Consider the following 15,478-nt stretch of genomic DNA (forward strand, 5'->3'; position numbering starts at 1 on the left):
TTTTATTAATCTATTAATTTATGACATCTAGATTCTAGCTTTCTGTCAACAGGCAGAACTTAATACACTAAGCATAATTTCTTAACAGTATCATTGAAACACCCACACAAATATAAAAACATTTTTCTTGTGACATTCTTAGTAGTAAGATGATCAAAACAGAGGTAAGTTCTTATGCTAAAGCATCTATTTGGAAATATCTGAAATGAGCAACAAGTGAGAGGGACCCATATCTGCCACCAATTGCAAGAACAGAGCCATAGCTGAAAGATCACAACTTTTATTGAAAAATGTTAATGACATACAATGCATTCTTTCATGGAAGGTCCTGAAAAGATAGCCAAGTAACAGATGCAGATATTTCCATCATGGTTTTTTTTTTTCTGGCTACAACTGCACCTGTTACATTTCCATCTGTGAAAGGCCCAAGATTCTCAGGACAAAGATAGCAACTTCAGAATGGAACAGCTGCTATTATCTCTTCTTTTGCAATCTGTGGAAGTCCTGGTGAGAAATACTTATGCTTCTGGGAGTGTTGGATGGCTGCACTGATGTCTGTGGAAAGACAAGAGAAATAGTGCTGCATAATGCATAGTAGTTATAACAGTGTTGTGAATGTGTAATTATTAAACAAGTGAAAAGATACACTTATCTGAGCATTTTGTTATTTCATCTCAACCAAAGTTTCTCACCCTTCCCAGGGATATAAACCCATGTCATGTAATAATAAATAATAAATGTAATAAAGTAATACTCACCCATCCATGGGGAACCGAACAAAACTTGGATTTGTGGTTTATAATTTGTTCTGCAGCTATGTGCCTTGGCTCTGTAAGAAATAATGAGTTAGCAGTGTTTGGCTCCGTATCCATTTTTCAATAAGAAAAGAAACTGGGTCCCGCACTGTCTACCCCATGCAGAGCTCTGAGCTTTTGTTAGAACAAGGTCTCTCAGACTGTCCTCTCAAAAAAATGAGACAACATTGTTTAGCCACTACATACTATCCACATATTCCTGAAGGAGCAGATAAAAACAGACTGTAATCTTGTGTGTTGCCTTGTTCTACAAATCTCAGAGATGGTTTTGGGGCTATGATTTTAATAGACCTGATTTAAAGCCTGAATTCCCCAGACCACAATGCTCCCTTGCTTACCTTTTATTTTGTCCTTGTATCCCTGATTGTAGGAAAGAATGGAAGTTCCTTGTGTTTGATTCTGGAGACTACAGGTAGAATACCTACAATAGTTCTGAAAAATATATTAACAATCTAGTCTTCCTAGTTTGTTATTGACCTCAGTTGTTTGCTTTAAGCCATGTATCACAAAGTTCTCATCACCAAGTTGTGCACTTGTACATTCACATTATGGGGAAAACAGAACCTAAATGATGTAAACCTTTGGCATAAATGTTGATATATGGACTCTGTTTTCTTACTTTATTGATATAATCCAGTATAATCCACTATATTGGGATTAATACGATGGTCAAAACCCTTTCCACAGTAGTAATGTAATTGAGTAGCATGACTCACTAATAAGTAGCAGTCTTGCTAATATCGATGAATCTTCTTTATTTACATTTCTTATCTAATTAACCTAATGGACTAGAATAAATAAAGCATACAAATTCAGAAATAGCAAATTGGAATATTTTGTGACACCTACTTTTAATGTTCATTATTACATATTTAATTATTTAATTATATTTGTAATGTGTCTGGCAACAAGATGCTGGACTAGAAACAAGGTGATTGTGAGTTCTAGTCCTCCCTTAGGTGTAGAAACCGGCTAGGTGATTTGGGGCCAGTTACTCTCTCTCAATCCCATTCATTTTACTGAGTTGTTCTTGAAGTTGGAAAAAAGGAGCCTTTATTGAACAAAATAAAGACCACATATAAAACAAAGCAATCAAATACCAAATAAATGGTACTCTAATTTTATGTACTTACCGTTAACAGGAAAAATGTAAGATTTGGTTACAATTTTTGCATCTTCTTTTGATTTTGTAGGTTTTTTAAACTCTTGACTGTGTCCAATCTTTTCCTTTCTCTTTGGCGGTTGAGGCGAAGACAATGTGTCTCCTGTGTCAGTAGATTTTGACTAATAGGATAGAGGGAAAACAGGTAATTTATTTGCAGAAACCCAAAAAAGTGTTATTAAATATAAACTTCAAATGTATGCATATAGTCTTCCTTAATATAAATATTCCTAAATTACAATTTTAACACCATTGTACTTTAGCCTTAATATGAAAAAGGCAACTTATTAACAGCTACGAAATTCCAAGCAGACAAAAAGATCAAGGGAAAGCCCTATCTATGTGTTTCCTTGCCATGTCTCACAAGGTATCTATGAGTGAATCTGTAAAGGAAATATAATTTTATCTGATGGGATTAAACACAGTAAACCATGAAACCCATATTATATTTAATACTTACACTCCCCTTTGATTTTCCAGATCCACCAACAGGTGGTAGCGAGGATGCCTTTGAGCTGCAAAAACAAATACATATTAATTTATTTGTACACTAAAGCAGCCAACTATTGCTAAATTTTGTATAGAAACAAAATTATGATGTGATCTATTTTGCTGTAGTTTCTGTAATAATTATAGCATATCCTAAAATGATGCACAAAGTTGCTAGAATTCTCCTAATTTCTCTGAGGTGGGGTCCACTTGGTGATGGCCGGACAGAGAGATCAAGCCAAGAAGTCCTCCTATGGATGGTGTCTCAGAGCCTGATGCTCTTGCCCTTCCTATTTAACATCTATATCACAGAGTGAGATCATCTGTTGACCTAGGGTCTGATATCATCAGTATGTTAATAAGTTCTAGTCCTAAGTCAGTCAGCTGATTCTGTCAAAATCTTGCCCTAATGTTTGGAGGTTGGATAGGTCTGGATAGGGAGGAATTGACTTGGGTTCAATTCTGATTAGATACAGTGGTTGTGGATGTTTGGACTTCCTAAGCCTGGAACAATTTCATCTTTGCTCCTGAGTGTGACTGCATTTCCCTCCTCAAGACTGGCATGCAACTGCCATGGCTGAAAAGCCCTTTGACAAATCCATTTGTGTGCCAAATGGGCTCATACCTACACCCTCAGAACTGATAATTTCATGATGGAACTATGAACTGAACTGAACACAGCCTGCCCATATGAGACATCTGCTCCTTGAGCTGTATTGTTTGCCAGTAAGCTTCCATGTATACCATAATTTGAGATTCTGGTTTTAAAAAAAAGACCTATTAGAAAAGGACCTGTTTATCTGAGGACTGCCTATCTCCTGTAGTTTCTATCTGTCTCACACAATTTGACAGATTTAGCTTAGTTGGGTGTAATTGAGCAAACAACTTCTCTTGGAAGCAAAGAATTTTCTGTCCTCTGGAACACCATTCCCCCTGAGATTTGTTCAGCTCCCTCTACCCCGTCCTATTTAAATGAGCCCTTAAAATCTGGCTCTGTTCCCAGACTCTGGGTTAAACTGGGTAATAGACCACCTGTATGATGTTCTGTTTTTTCTAAATTATTGCTGTTGTTTTCTGGACTTTTGAAGGTTTTCTTCTTTGATGTTTTTATCTATTGTTACTATAGATTTTACAAGCTATCCAGAGTTGTAATGTGTTGTGGCAACATTTATTTTAATAAATAAATACATCTTATTAAATATTACAAAGTTTAACCATTTCACTAATTATAGTAACTTTGCTCTGGTAGTATGAAAAACAGCATTTTACCTGTTTCTCTCTCTATGTCTCTGTCAATCTCCATTTCTCTCTCTCTCTCTCTCTCTCTCTCTCTCTCTCTCTCTCTCTCTCTCTCAGGTGTGGGTGTGGGTGTGGGTGAGTGTGTGTAGGGAGAGAGGGACGGACAGAACCAGATAAAATGCTTTTAGCCTGAGTCAACCTCTACACAATGGCTGGAAACAGCATTCACACATAATTATTCATCCTGTATAATCTTACATAATCTACAAAGGAATATTACAAGCTTTTTTGTGTTATACCATGGCTTTAAAGGGCAATAGTATTTTAGGTTAAACCTAAAATATGTAATTGTATGTAATCCCAAACATTGCTAGGTATAAATGCTTCCCTACCACAAATGTGATGTGAATTAGACAATCAAGTGAACAAAGAGTATCAGCCATTATGTCTAGTTGTTCCTTCTTATATCTATAGAAATCTATAGTCAGCAGAATCTCAGTTGTGACTACTCTGGTGATATCTCTTTGTTGTTAAGGTCTCAGAATTATTAACATTATGGTAATTAACCATGTTAATATCAAGTACCAATACCAGCATTTCTGTTCATCAATAAACAGGGCAAGAAACATTTACATACCCATAAGATCTCTTCACTGTGGACTTGCTGAACAATAGTTCACTATATGGCAATTTCTTAAATTTATCTCTGCCAACTGCTACATAAAACTGTCCATTTTCCAAATCCATCCCGCTTTCCACAGATTTTCCATCTAAAGTATAAAGCCTATAAAAGAAACATAATAGTACCATATTAACCTTTTAGTAAATGTGTTCTCTAACACTGTATTACAATTGTATTACCAATCAACAAATACCTAATAAATCTCATTATAGATTATGAACTTTATTTCAGAAAACAAATCTTGAGTCTCATCACAGGAAAAAATATAAACTATACCTAAAGAAATTTGTACAAGAAAAGATCTCATGAATTTGCTGTACTTTACAAAGCTGTGATCATCAGCAATTCTCATCAAAATTGTCTGCTATTGCTCCATAACAAAAACAAAAAGTAAATTTGTATTCAGCACATAGCCAGTATGAAAGGTTCGCTTGCCTCACAGAGCCATTAAATAACAATCTCAAGAATAAACAACTCAGAATAATGTAGCAGCATAAAACAATCTAAAACCAAGCAAATATTATAAAATTGCTGCAACAAAACAGTAGACCAGGAACATTTAAAGCACAAAATCATCAATTATCGCTGTAATTAAGATATAAATACTATGGAGGAAAAATTAAAGAATAAAAATATTTTTTCACAATTTCTTAAATCATGTCAGTATAACGAGCGAGCAAATAAATTGGGTGGGAGGGAACTGGAAAGAATAGAAGCTGCCACCAACAAAATCCTAGCCCAAGTTGACACTAGCAGAACTTCTTCCCAGGATGCCATATGCAAGAAATTATAACAGCAGACAAAGCTTCTTGGATGAGAAGCAAAACATCTGCAAAGAAAAACAAGAAAGTCCAGTTGCCTCTTGAAAAAGCATCTTTGAAACAACCATGAACTGGATGACTGAGAATCTCAATAGATATTTAGCTATAACAGCAGAATATGATGCTCAGGTTAGCAGGATACAGAAGAAGATGTTCCATTAAGTTGAAGGGGTCTAATCATATATACAGGTTTAAATGTAGTGACAAAAACATTAAATTTAACTTGGGAAGAAACAGGAAACCCATGCAGTTTAACCAAAACAAATAATACGTGCTCCTGCAGGGATCTACCAAATAAAAGTTTAGCAAGCCTTTTTTCAAGGCCATTTCTACCTGGAGCCCTTTGCAATAATCAAGAAACCAGGTCAGATCTCACAAAGCAGGGATACAGCTAGTAATTATCTGCAGATAGATTTAGGAATTTCTGACTACCATGCTGACCAAAACATTCAGGATCAGAATAGATTTTGTGCTTTAAATGTTCCTGGTCTACTGTTTTGAATAGGGCCAAGGAGCTTCCTTAAACTGCAGATCTGACCTTCAGAAAAACAGCCTCTTGTTTGACAGGAAAAGTCCCTTCAGCTTGGTTGACATCTCTCCCAACCCCAAGTATCACACTACTCTAAATAATTTCAATCCATTATCATGCCCCTTTATCATAATTCATCCAGTTTGAAAAGGGTAGGAGGGGGGAGGGAGATGTGGATGAGGGGAAGAGTCTTCACATAACTGTCCCAGTTATTCCCACCTGCCCTTATTGTTAATTAAATGGCCTTCTGTGTTTAAGAGGCAAGGGAGTTCTCTTGTACTTCAGACTTAATTGTCTTCTCACTCTTCTGGATATAGGTTAAATAAAAGCAAGTTTCTATTTTTGTGTATTTCTTGATAAATCTTTTACTATAAATATGTGAAATATATTCAGCATTTGGTTATGACAGGAACATATCCTCTAACAAAGATTCCTGCTGAATTCATATCTCCAACATGAGAGCACTAGAGAGGATATCTTGGCCACTGATTTTTAGGAGCACAACTGGGTACAAGTTACTCCTATCATGCTTCTTTAGCAGGTCATCCATCGGAGTGACCAGTGTCCTATCTGTGCTATGATGCAGACCAAAGCTAGACATTAATAATCTGTTCAATGCAGAAGTATTTAAAACTGTTCCTAGCCATTCTGTCAACTATGTTGGCCAGAATAATAGATTTGAAACTGTCTTGAAGTTAGTAATAAGCATTGTTTTTTTCAAGTTGAAGCATCAGAAAACATGGTTTCATATTGTACTAAAATACTAGCGCATAGGCAGTCTTGATTTTAACACTTTACTATTACTTAAATTGAGAGCAAGTTTGGTGCTGTGGTTAAGGCATCGGGCTAGAAAACTGGGAGACTGTGAGTTCTAGTCCCATTTTAGGCATGAAGCCAACTGGGTGGTTTTCAGCCAGTCATTCTTTCTCAGCCCTAGAAAGCAGAGAATGGAAAACCACTTCTGAAACCTTGCCAGGAAAACAGCAGGGATTTGTCACCAGAAGTCAACACTGACTTGAAGGCACCCACATAAACACACAAACAACCTAAATTATAGTAAACAAAAAATACAGATTTAATAGAATGCCTCATACCAAAAAAAGCTATTCCTGCCTCATCTGTATCTTGAGAAATTGTTTCATATCTGCACCGCTAACAATAGCCACTAGATGGGATATCAGGCCAGCTTATTTACAGAATTATTCATAATGTTGATAGTTATGGTAGTTCAAAAATGAGCTATAAAGCTACAAATCAAACCCTCAAATTTTTCTGCGAATGCAAGTAGTATTTAAGGATTAAACACAGTTTCAAAGTAAATACACAGACTGGAGTTTTTCCACGGATCTCGATACTGATCCTTGATATATTTAAATTTTCCCACATGCTTCTCAGATTCAAAAATGTTTCGGCTTTTCAAAAACACAAAACAAAACAAAAACCTTAAAGCAACATACATCTCTAGATTTATATGGATTACCTAGTAGCAGATTTGTTAAACTACATTTTGATATCCAAAACAAATATACATCGTTAAGGGTCTCAGAAATGCTTCCTGTATAATGGTGCTAGCTGACTGAAATTCACCATGATAGTCTAAAATAAAAATATGTGGCATGGATAGAATTTACTAAACAGGCTTGATACAGTACCTTTTTTTAAAAAAAAACAGATTTAGCTAATTTTCCAGTGCTGTGATTTTAACACACCAATGATGTAGAATTACTCTTCCATGAACTAAAACTGTGCAGCAGAATAGTATTTATGATGGGGATTATCGCTGGTTTTTCAACTGGATCTCAAAATTCATGAAAAAAAAAGTAACAATATGAGCCTTAATGTGCTTCCACATAAGGCTTTTATTGTCCAATTCCTCTGAGCTATTCACAGAATATTATTTGGAAAGGGAAAGACCATGTATAATTGTATTGTTTATTTCCTTACTATTGTTTCCATCTTTTTTCTAATGAGGAAAAAAACATTAAGGAAAGCCAGAAGAGGTAACAGATACCTTTGACAGATAGCTCTAGGGTTCTGTATCTAGAAAAAAACAAAGAAATTTGGCATTACTGTATGTGTCTCTGATAGACACTATACCAGGGTCATTCCTACATTACAGGCAAATGACATTTTTGTAGTCAGGGATCACTTTTTAAAAATTCTGTTTTGTTTTGTTTTAGTCTTCTATGGTCACGATGATAGTGATACAATTATGTTGACTAAGAGGTCAGAATAGAAATGTCTGCCTTTTTTATAGCTTTTGTATTATTTTAGCGCTTGGTTTAAGAAAAAAAATGCATTTACCTTTTAAAACTGAAAAAAAAAATATGCCAAAAATTGGCAATTCTAGAGGATTTCAGCAAATTGAATCTGGAGGGTTTGATAAGCAACATAGAGACTAAGGGCTGCAAATCAACCATCCCTTTTATAGCACCACACTCCTGTTTTCCTACACAACCTCCTTTGACACCCTAGCTCATGTAGTTTTTATTTACCAATAAAATAAGTGGATTTCCGTCTTCATTTCCAAATCTAATATATTTCAATTAGACAGGCTCAATTATTTGTGCTCCTGGAGATGGGGATTAGCAGCAATTAATTTTCTGTTCCTATCTTTAGCTTAAAGAGCTGTTAAAAATGAGGTGAATTGGTGATTTGTTTTTATATACAAGGAATAATATCACTAATCCTATAAATGATGGGCGTAATTGAGAGGGGAAAAAGAACCAGTATTGTTGCTGTGCTGAAAAATTAATTGCCCATTCATTTAACACAGAGTTTTGTCTTTATCAGAATTAACAGTCTTTACTGGAATTTTGACTAATGGAGTCTTGTTACCATAAATCACAGTAACTAACCTGTTAATTATTAAACAGTAATACATTTTAGTAGATTTAGTGTGCTCTCTCTTAAGGTATCAAATACAAAAACTTGATTTACAGAAAACTAGGAAAGCCAAATAAATAAGCATAATACACTGTTGAAATATTTACATACTAATAAAACTCTTATGTCTGAAACCTTTAACTGGGCAAAATAGTGCAGCATAGGGCAAAATTTTATCAACCAAGGTACCTCAAATGGGCTAACTTGCAGAATGCTGGGACCCATTACTCCCATGGGAATTAAATTTTAAAAAATTCTTGCCATTTCATACTGCGTTCAGCACCGCTGCCATAGTCACATGACCCTCATTTACAATGTTCCCTGACACCTTTTCACAAGATAGTGGCACTGTGTGAATGAGGGCTACTAATGACAGATCCTCATAGCTGTGGCCATTGCAGCATCCCTGTGCTCATGTGATTGGAATTCGGGAGCTCGGCAACCAGCTTTCAATTATAACATTACAGCATCTCGGAGTCACGGGACTGCCATTTGTGACAATTTTCCCACGAACAAAGGGAGTGATTTGGATTGAGTTAGCAATTCTAAAAAAAAAAAAAATCAATTGTAATATGGAAATTAATGTCATTCAGAGTTAGTATCACTAAAAGAGAATACTATAATAGCAATAGAAAGCACTATCAATTTGAAACTTGTTTTTCATTCTTTGTGTTGAATAGTTGCTTACGTAAGAATTGCTTAAAATGCAATAATCCTATACTTCCAAAACTATCCCCTCCAAAGCAGTTTCTAAGGTTAAAGATAAGTAACTGAGAATCAGATCATAAATCTTGCAGAAATAAGGTAATTTAGCTCTCAAAATTGTAAAATATAAAGGAAAAGGCAGAAAGACTGCACTATAATGGAAAGCATTCACAAGGAAAAACAGTCATCAGTATTGTCAATTATTAATTAAATGACATCACTTTCAGCTTTGTCAAATGTAACTCTTTTGGCTTGAATGGAGAAGAGGATCACAACAGAGGACTGCACTGTTCTTAACAAATGTTTGGATAAATGTGTTCCCTCAGTTTATTCTATTCATCAGGAAAATGCTAGCTCAAACTCCCAAAGGGCATATTTTTAGTAATATTTCAGTATAATAAACCCAAATAAATAATTTGGGTAATAATTTCTGTCCCAAATGTGATATGAAAAAGGGATGACATAAACAGGATGTTAAAGATGCCTATTCTATGTGATACTAAAGAAATGCGGTACTGTATTTGAGGTACTATACTGCTATAAATTTAGAAAAATTGTGTCCATTTCATAAACATTTTCTCAAACTAAAGGCTATACTAAATCCAGAGGTATAATCTAGTGGTGAAATCTAAAAAAAATTTCCTACCGGTTCTGTGGGTATGGCTTGGTGGGTGTGGCTTGGTGGGGGTCATGTGACTGGGGGGGTCAAAAGATAGAAACTCACTTTAACAATGTCCTGCTGGAGGAGGGGATTGGACTAGATGACCTCCAGGTCCCTTCCAGCCCTGGATTGCTGTGCTCTTTCAAGGTATCCTCTGAAGCTGCGTCTAGTTCCAGGTTTGTGGTCCTTCCTTCCTCTCGTTTTTCCCTCCCTCCCTCCCTCCCTCTCTTTTTTCTTTTTCTTTCCTTCTCTTTCTTTCTCCCCTCCCTTTCTCCCTCCCTCTTTCCTTCCTTCCTTCCTTCCTTCCTTCCTTCCTTCCTTCCTTCCTTCCTTCCTTTCTTTCCACCCCCTATCCCCCATTTTTGGCCTAGCAGGCCTCACAGAAGCCTCCTGGGAGCAAAAACGGACCCCCAATAGGTACTTTAAAATGCTTTCGAAAGTATTTAAAAGTTCCTAGGATCACATGGCACAGCTAGATTGTCGGAATCTTTTTTTTACTTTTTTAAAACATTTTTTTACTACCTACCATGTTTCCCCGAAAATAAGATCCTGTCTTTTATTTTTTTGAACCCTAAAATAAGTGTTTGGCCTTATTGCCATTCACTCAAAAGCCCAATTGGGCTTATTATCAGGGGATGTCTTATTTTGGGGGAAACAGGGTATTGCCCGAATGGGTAATTAAAAAATGCTTTTAAAAAGTTTTTTAAAAGTTCAGACGATCAACTGTGCCGCGCGATCATTAGAACTTTTTTTTTACTTTTCAAAAGCATTCTTTTACTACCAGTTCGGCTGAACCAGTAGCATTTTCACTATTCGGGAACATGCACGTGCAGGGGAGCACTGGAAACCAGAAGAGGAGTTCCCTGGCATGCATGTGCGCACCGGGCAGCTGAGCTTCCAGTTTCCGGTGTGCACATGCACACCGCTCACCTGGTCTTCTGGTTTCTGGCACGCATGTGTGCGTGAAAACCAGCTGGCCGGTGCACATGTGCGCATATGCGCAACGGAACCCGGAAGACCAATGGGCGACAGTTGGCATGCCCAGAGAAATGGCTCTGCATGCCACTTCTGGCATGCATGCCATAGGTTCGCCATCGCTGATCTATCTGATTTAGACCAATTCCTGCAAATTGCTCATAAGGGTTTTTTTTTTCTTTGAATGAAGGTATCATATAATGCTGAGTATAAAAAAACAATTATGGTAATATACTACTTTTATACCCCAAACAACTGCACATTTGTATACCACACACTCTTTGATCAGTCCTAATCATCTTTGCATGCCAAATATGATGATATGAACTGACATGATAAGCATCAGTTTCATGGGTTTTCCCACTACCTATAAGAGAAACCAGCTCCATATGAAAGGGTTGCTAATACACTAGTGTTCCTACATTTGTAGTATTTGAAATGGAATCTCTTGTGTAGTGAATGAGACAAGAAAAAGCTATTTGTATCTAATGTGGAGATGCAGTTCATAGGCTAACAGAAATCATATATTTTTATCTATTGTTAAGCACTTTCATGCTAAATCCCTTCATAGTGAAATGACATTACTCATATTGAACAGATTTTTCTGGCCACTCAGATAAGCAATAGCCAGTAATTATGGGCAGGAAAGCCTAAGGCAACAGCAGAAACTACAAAAGTAGCATCACAAATCTAATGTTTGGGGGGACCGATATAAAGAGTATAGAATGGAGAGTTGTCCTGGTTTGAAATCTCTGATATCTTAAGAGTTTAGCAAGGTTATTGTTACTAAAGCATTGAATTTTAAATACAAGGCAATGGACATTTTGCACTGAAGATCTAAAAGTTAGGTTCTTGTATATTATCTCCAGCACCAATGAAACAGCATTCTGATCAGCATCAGTTGATTCTACACCTGATCACAATATCCATGAAAACAATGAATTTTTACTTGGCTTTAAAAAGAACTTAGTTTTAAAGTAGATGCTCAAAGAATAAGGAAAATCTCTTTTGACTCTAAGATTTTGACCCCTGCCCCTTTCAGGACATGTCAAATTATGGTCAAAATCAATTATTGCTTAATTTACATAATACTTTTACTGAATCAACACAGATTTCTGAAAATAACAAAGACACAATTAAAGCAAAGAAACTATTGGCATATGTCTAAATACAACATTTTCTTTCACTTTCTGGCTCTTTCTTTCTTATATAGATCTCAATGAAACGCATGCTATCTGGATTTCTGCCTAACACCATAAAGTAGGCCGCGGCGAGTGGGCTGGGGTGAGTCAGCCCAGGGAGTTGTCCCATTCCAATGTAAAGACTTGCCTTCATAATATTATCTCTACCAAAACTTACTTCTGCTATATGTTTAGTGTCAACCACTCCTTTGTAATCAGAAAATACTTTATGTCCCCAAAGCCTATGGATTTTCTCTAGACAGAAAATCACTTACAGGACTCTTCTTGCCAGTAAAAATCCAGGCAACAACTGTCAAACAAATGAATACTGAAAATGCACATACAGAATCTTCATGAACTTATTACTATCAAGTAACAAAGATTACAAAGAATCAGTTCGAAATATAAAATTCTACAGCACGTTCATATTAGAAGCTGTTCCTGCTGAGTTAGAGTTCAGAGGAAGTCATCTGAAAGCACAACAGTATCTGTGATAGGAGACTTCCGGTTGACGTCGCAGCGGGAATGGCTGGAAAATAGAGGAGCTCTGCCAGGCTCCGTGAAATGCAGCAAGCAACTGCTTGCTGGGAGACATTACAGGGTCAAGCCACCCTGAAGGGGTGGTGAAGAAAGGAGAGGCGCTTCGCTAATCACAAGGAAACAGCAATTTTCTTGTTGATCTGAATAAAGCTCTCCCGAACGGCAGCAGGGACGACAGCCATCTTGGTCTGTCACCAGCTGGGACAACCGGGACACTAAGATCTTGTGCTAGAGCGGTGCGTGGACAGAGCAGTGAAACTGGGTGAGATAACTTCCAACTTTTACCCCAAAGATTTAACCCAAGTTAAAAATGTTTAAAAACAATCTCCAAATAGTAAGAAAGCGGCGATTGGATTTATAGAGAAGGATTAAAGTCTAAAAATTAAAGAGAAAGACTAAAGATTAAAGACTCAGATGCAAAAGAAATATTTAAAGGGTGCTTTAAAACACAGAAAGCCTGGAAAAAGTCAAACAACATTGTGAAAAGTGATTATTGAGAGAAATTGCTTTTCTAAACTCTATCTTCAACCCACCCCACCCCACCCCCCGAATGGCTGACAGTCAGCTGTTTTGAATTTTACACTCTGTTGAATGCTGGAATTGGAAGTAGGGGAACCATCTACTGGAGGAAGAAGATTACTGCAACGTTGGAAATTTGACTGAAAGTGATGAAAGGAGAGAAAGCAAACAACATCTTAGTAGGCAATCTGGAGGCTTGGAAAGATCTACTGGGCTGTTTGAAGATTTTTAAAGCAACTGAACTATAAATATCAAAACTTTATTGAACTGTTTCTTGAAAGGTGGATTTGAAAGATTTGAGGAACCTGGTGGGCTAAGCTGGATTTGATTCACTAACATCCTACGAGGCAAAAGATCATCCTACGAGGCAAAAGAAGAAAGGGGGGGGGAGAAGAAAAGACAAATAAGACTCTAAAATTTGGACAATTGGGAAGGTGTAAGTTGGAAACTATAAAGACTGTAAAGTATATATTTATAGCTTTTAAGGACTAGAAAGCTAGGGGATTTGGAGGAATAATTCTGGGATTGATAAATTTTATTAATAATTGACTTTTTGGGAGTTTTTTAGATAATGGGACACTGGAATATTAGAGATAAATTGAGTAATTTTTAATATATTAATTTGGTACAAATGACTCAGCAGGAGACAATAAAGTTCTATGAAGTTCTATGAATGTTAATGATAGCTAAAAGTTTTTATAAAAGTGTGACAAAGAATCATAAGGAGATGATGGGATTGTCCAAAAATAAAGAAGTGAGTGTAAAAGATCCTCAGCAAATGGTGGGAAAATATGAACAAAATATTCAGAAGATAGATGAGAAATCAGAAGGAGTAGTGGTGGAGACAAATCAAGCTACAAGAAGACAATAACAATGAAAAGACAATAACAATAAAATCTAAGAATCAAATAGATAATTCCTTAAGAGCTTACAATAGCACAGAGAAAAAAAATGAAGACTTCCCAAAAATAATGAAAGGTTTATGGATCCAAATGATGCAGCAGAAGGAGATAAGGGGTAAGGCAGAGGGAACATTCAGTTTATGTAAAAATATTAGAAAGAAATATAGGAGCCCAAGAGAGAAATAAAAAAGAATCACCAAAAAGTCAATAAATGATGAAATTCTAAAAAGGCTGAGAGATGACGGATATCTTGACAGATATCTTGTAATACTGTGATTGTATTAAAAACTAATAGAAATAAATAGTCTAAACTGGAGAAATAGTAACATATATATAGATATATAATAATATTTATTATAACCATGAATACACTAAGGAGGTGGAAGATTGTGATGAGGCATATTTAAATGTATTATTATGATTAACAGTGTGCAAAAAATGTAATGGAATTTATAGCTTTTAAAGACTACAAATTAAGGGGATTCAGAGATATAATCCCAGGACTGATTAAATTTTATTAATAAATGGTTTTATTGGTGTTTATAGAAAACTGAGATATTGGAAATATGGTGGAATTTGAGTAATACTTAAAATATAGGTGACTTAACAGGGATCAACAAATACACTGTATGAAGAAATGTAATGGATGTTGGACATATATTTTTGGAGAAAGCAATAAAGAATTATAAAGAAAGAATAGTACTGTTTAAAAATAAAGAGGTGAATATGGAAGAACCCCAACAAGTGGGGGGGGGGAATAAATACAAATTGCGGGGAAAGTATTATAATATTGACACATAAAAGAATATAATTATAATGAGCTTGTTAAGGTTAGAAGTTGGAAGATAAAAACTATATATATGTAATTGTATTATTATTGTTAGCACTGGATAAAATATGTATTGACCCAGTCATTACACTGTCCACAATATATGTTGCTTGTTAAAAGAAAACTGCAAATAAAACATATACAAAAAAAAACCAGTATCTGTGATAGGCAATTTTATCTTACCTGTGTACAGCTCCACTTCTGAGCGTAATTTTCTCAGTAACCATTTCAAGAACTCGATCCCACTGATTTAATGCTTTCCTTGGGATGAAAAGACGCACTGCTGGGCTTACAAGATCACCATTAGCAACCAGGCTAAAAAAAATTATAGAAAATTAACGATTAGCTGAATATTCAGCAATAAGTATGCTTATTAGAAAATAAGAAAGGCTGAATTATACGTCAATTTATTCAGACTTGGTCACACCCCCTGTTGTCATCTAATGGTCATTTAACCAGGTGAAGGAAAGAAAAAAGCATTCTACTTACATGTTAAGAAGGGTCATGTGAATAATCTTTATTTCCGTTTTATACTCTTACTAC

General features: G+C 35.9%; 1 protein-coding gene and 1 long non-coding RNA gene across 13 annotated transcripts in view; both read right to left on the reverse strand.

The window, feature by feature from the left end:
* Positions 1-15,478, reverse strand: part of DCDC2 (doublecortin domain containing 2) — a 46,273-nt gene that overhangs the window by 7,539 nt on the left and 23,256 nt on the right. For all 12 annotated transcript variants that reach the window (XM_034429258.3, XM_034429257.3, XM_087890358.1 and 9 more), the window contains 4 exons: positions 15,119-15,250; positions 4,343-4,489; positions 2,438-2,492; positions 1,949-2,099 (listed from right to left, as the gene is read on the reverse strand). In XM_034429258.3, the coding sequence (XP_034285149.2) occupies positions 1,949-2,099; positions 2,438-2,492; positions 4,343-4,489; positions 15,119-15,250 (485 nt within the window). The remainder of the gene's footprint in view (positions 1-1,948; positions 2,100-2,437; positions 2,493-4,342; positions 4,490-15,118; positions 15,251-15,478) is intronic.
* Positions 265-1,247, reverse strand: LOC117672544 (uncharacterized). Its single transcript, XR_015733326.1, has 3 exons — positions 1,154-1,247; positions 759-829; positions 265-555 (listed from the first exon to the last, which is right to left on the reverse strand). It is a non-coding gene; the product is annotated as an uncharacterized LOC117672544 (long non-coding RNA).

Source organism: Pantherophis guttatus, chromosome 3, assembly GCF_059756535.1.
Source record: "Pantherophis guttatus breed Tessera chromosome 3, ASM5975653v1, whole genome shotgun sequence".
In the NCBI taxonomy this organism is placed as follows: domain Eukaryota; kingdom Metazoa; phylum Chordata; class Lepidosauria; order Squamata; family Colubridae; genus Pantherophis; species Pantherophis guttatus.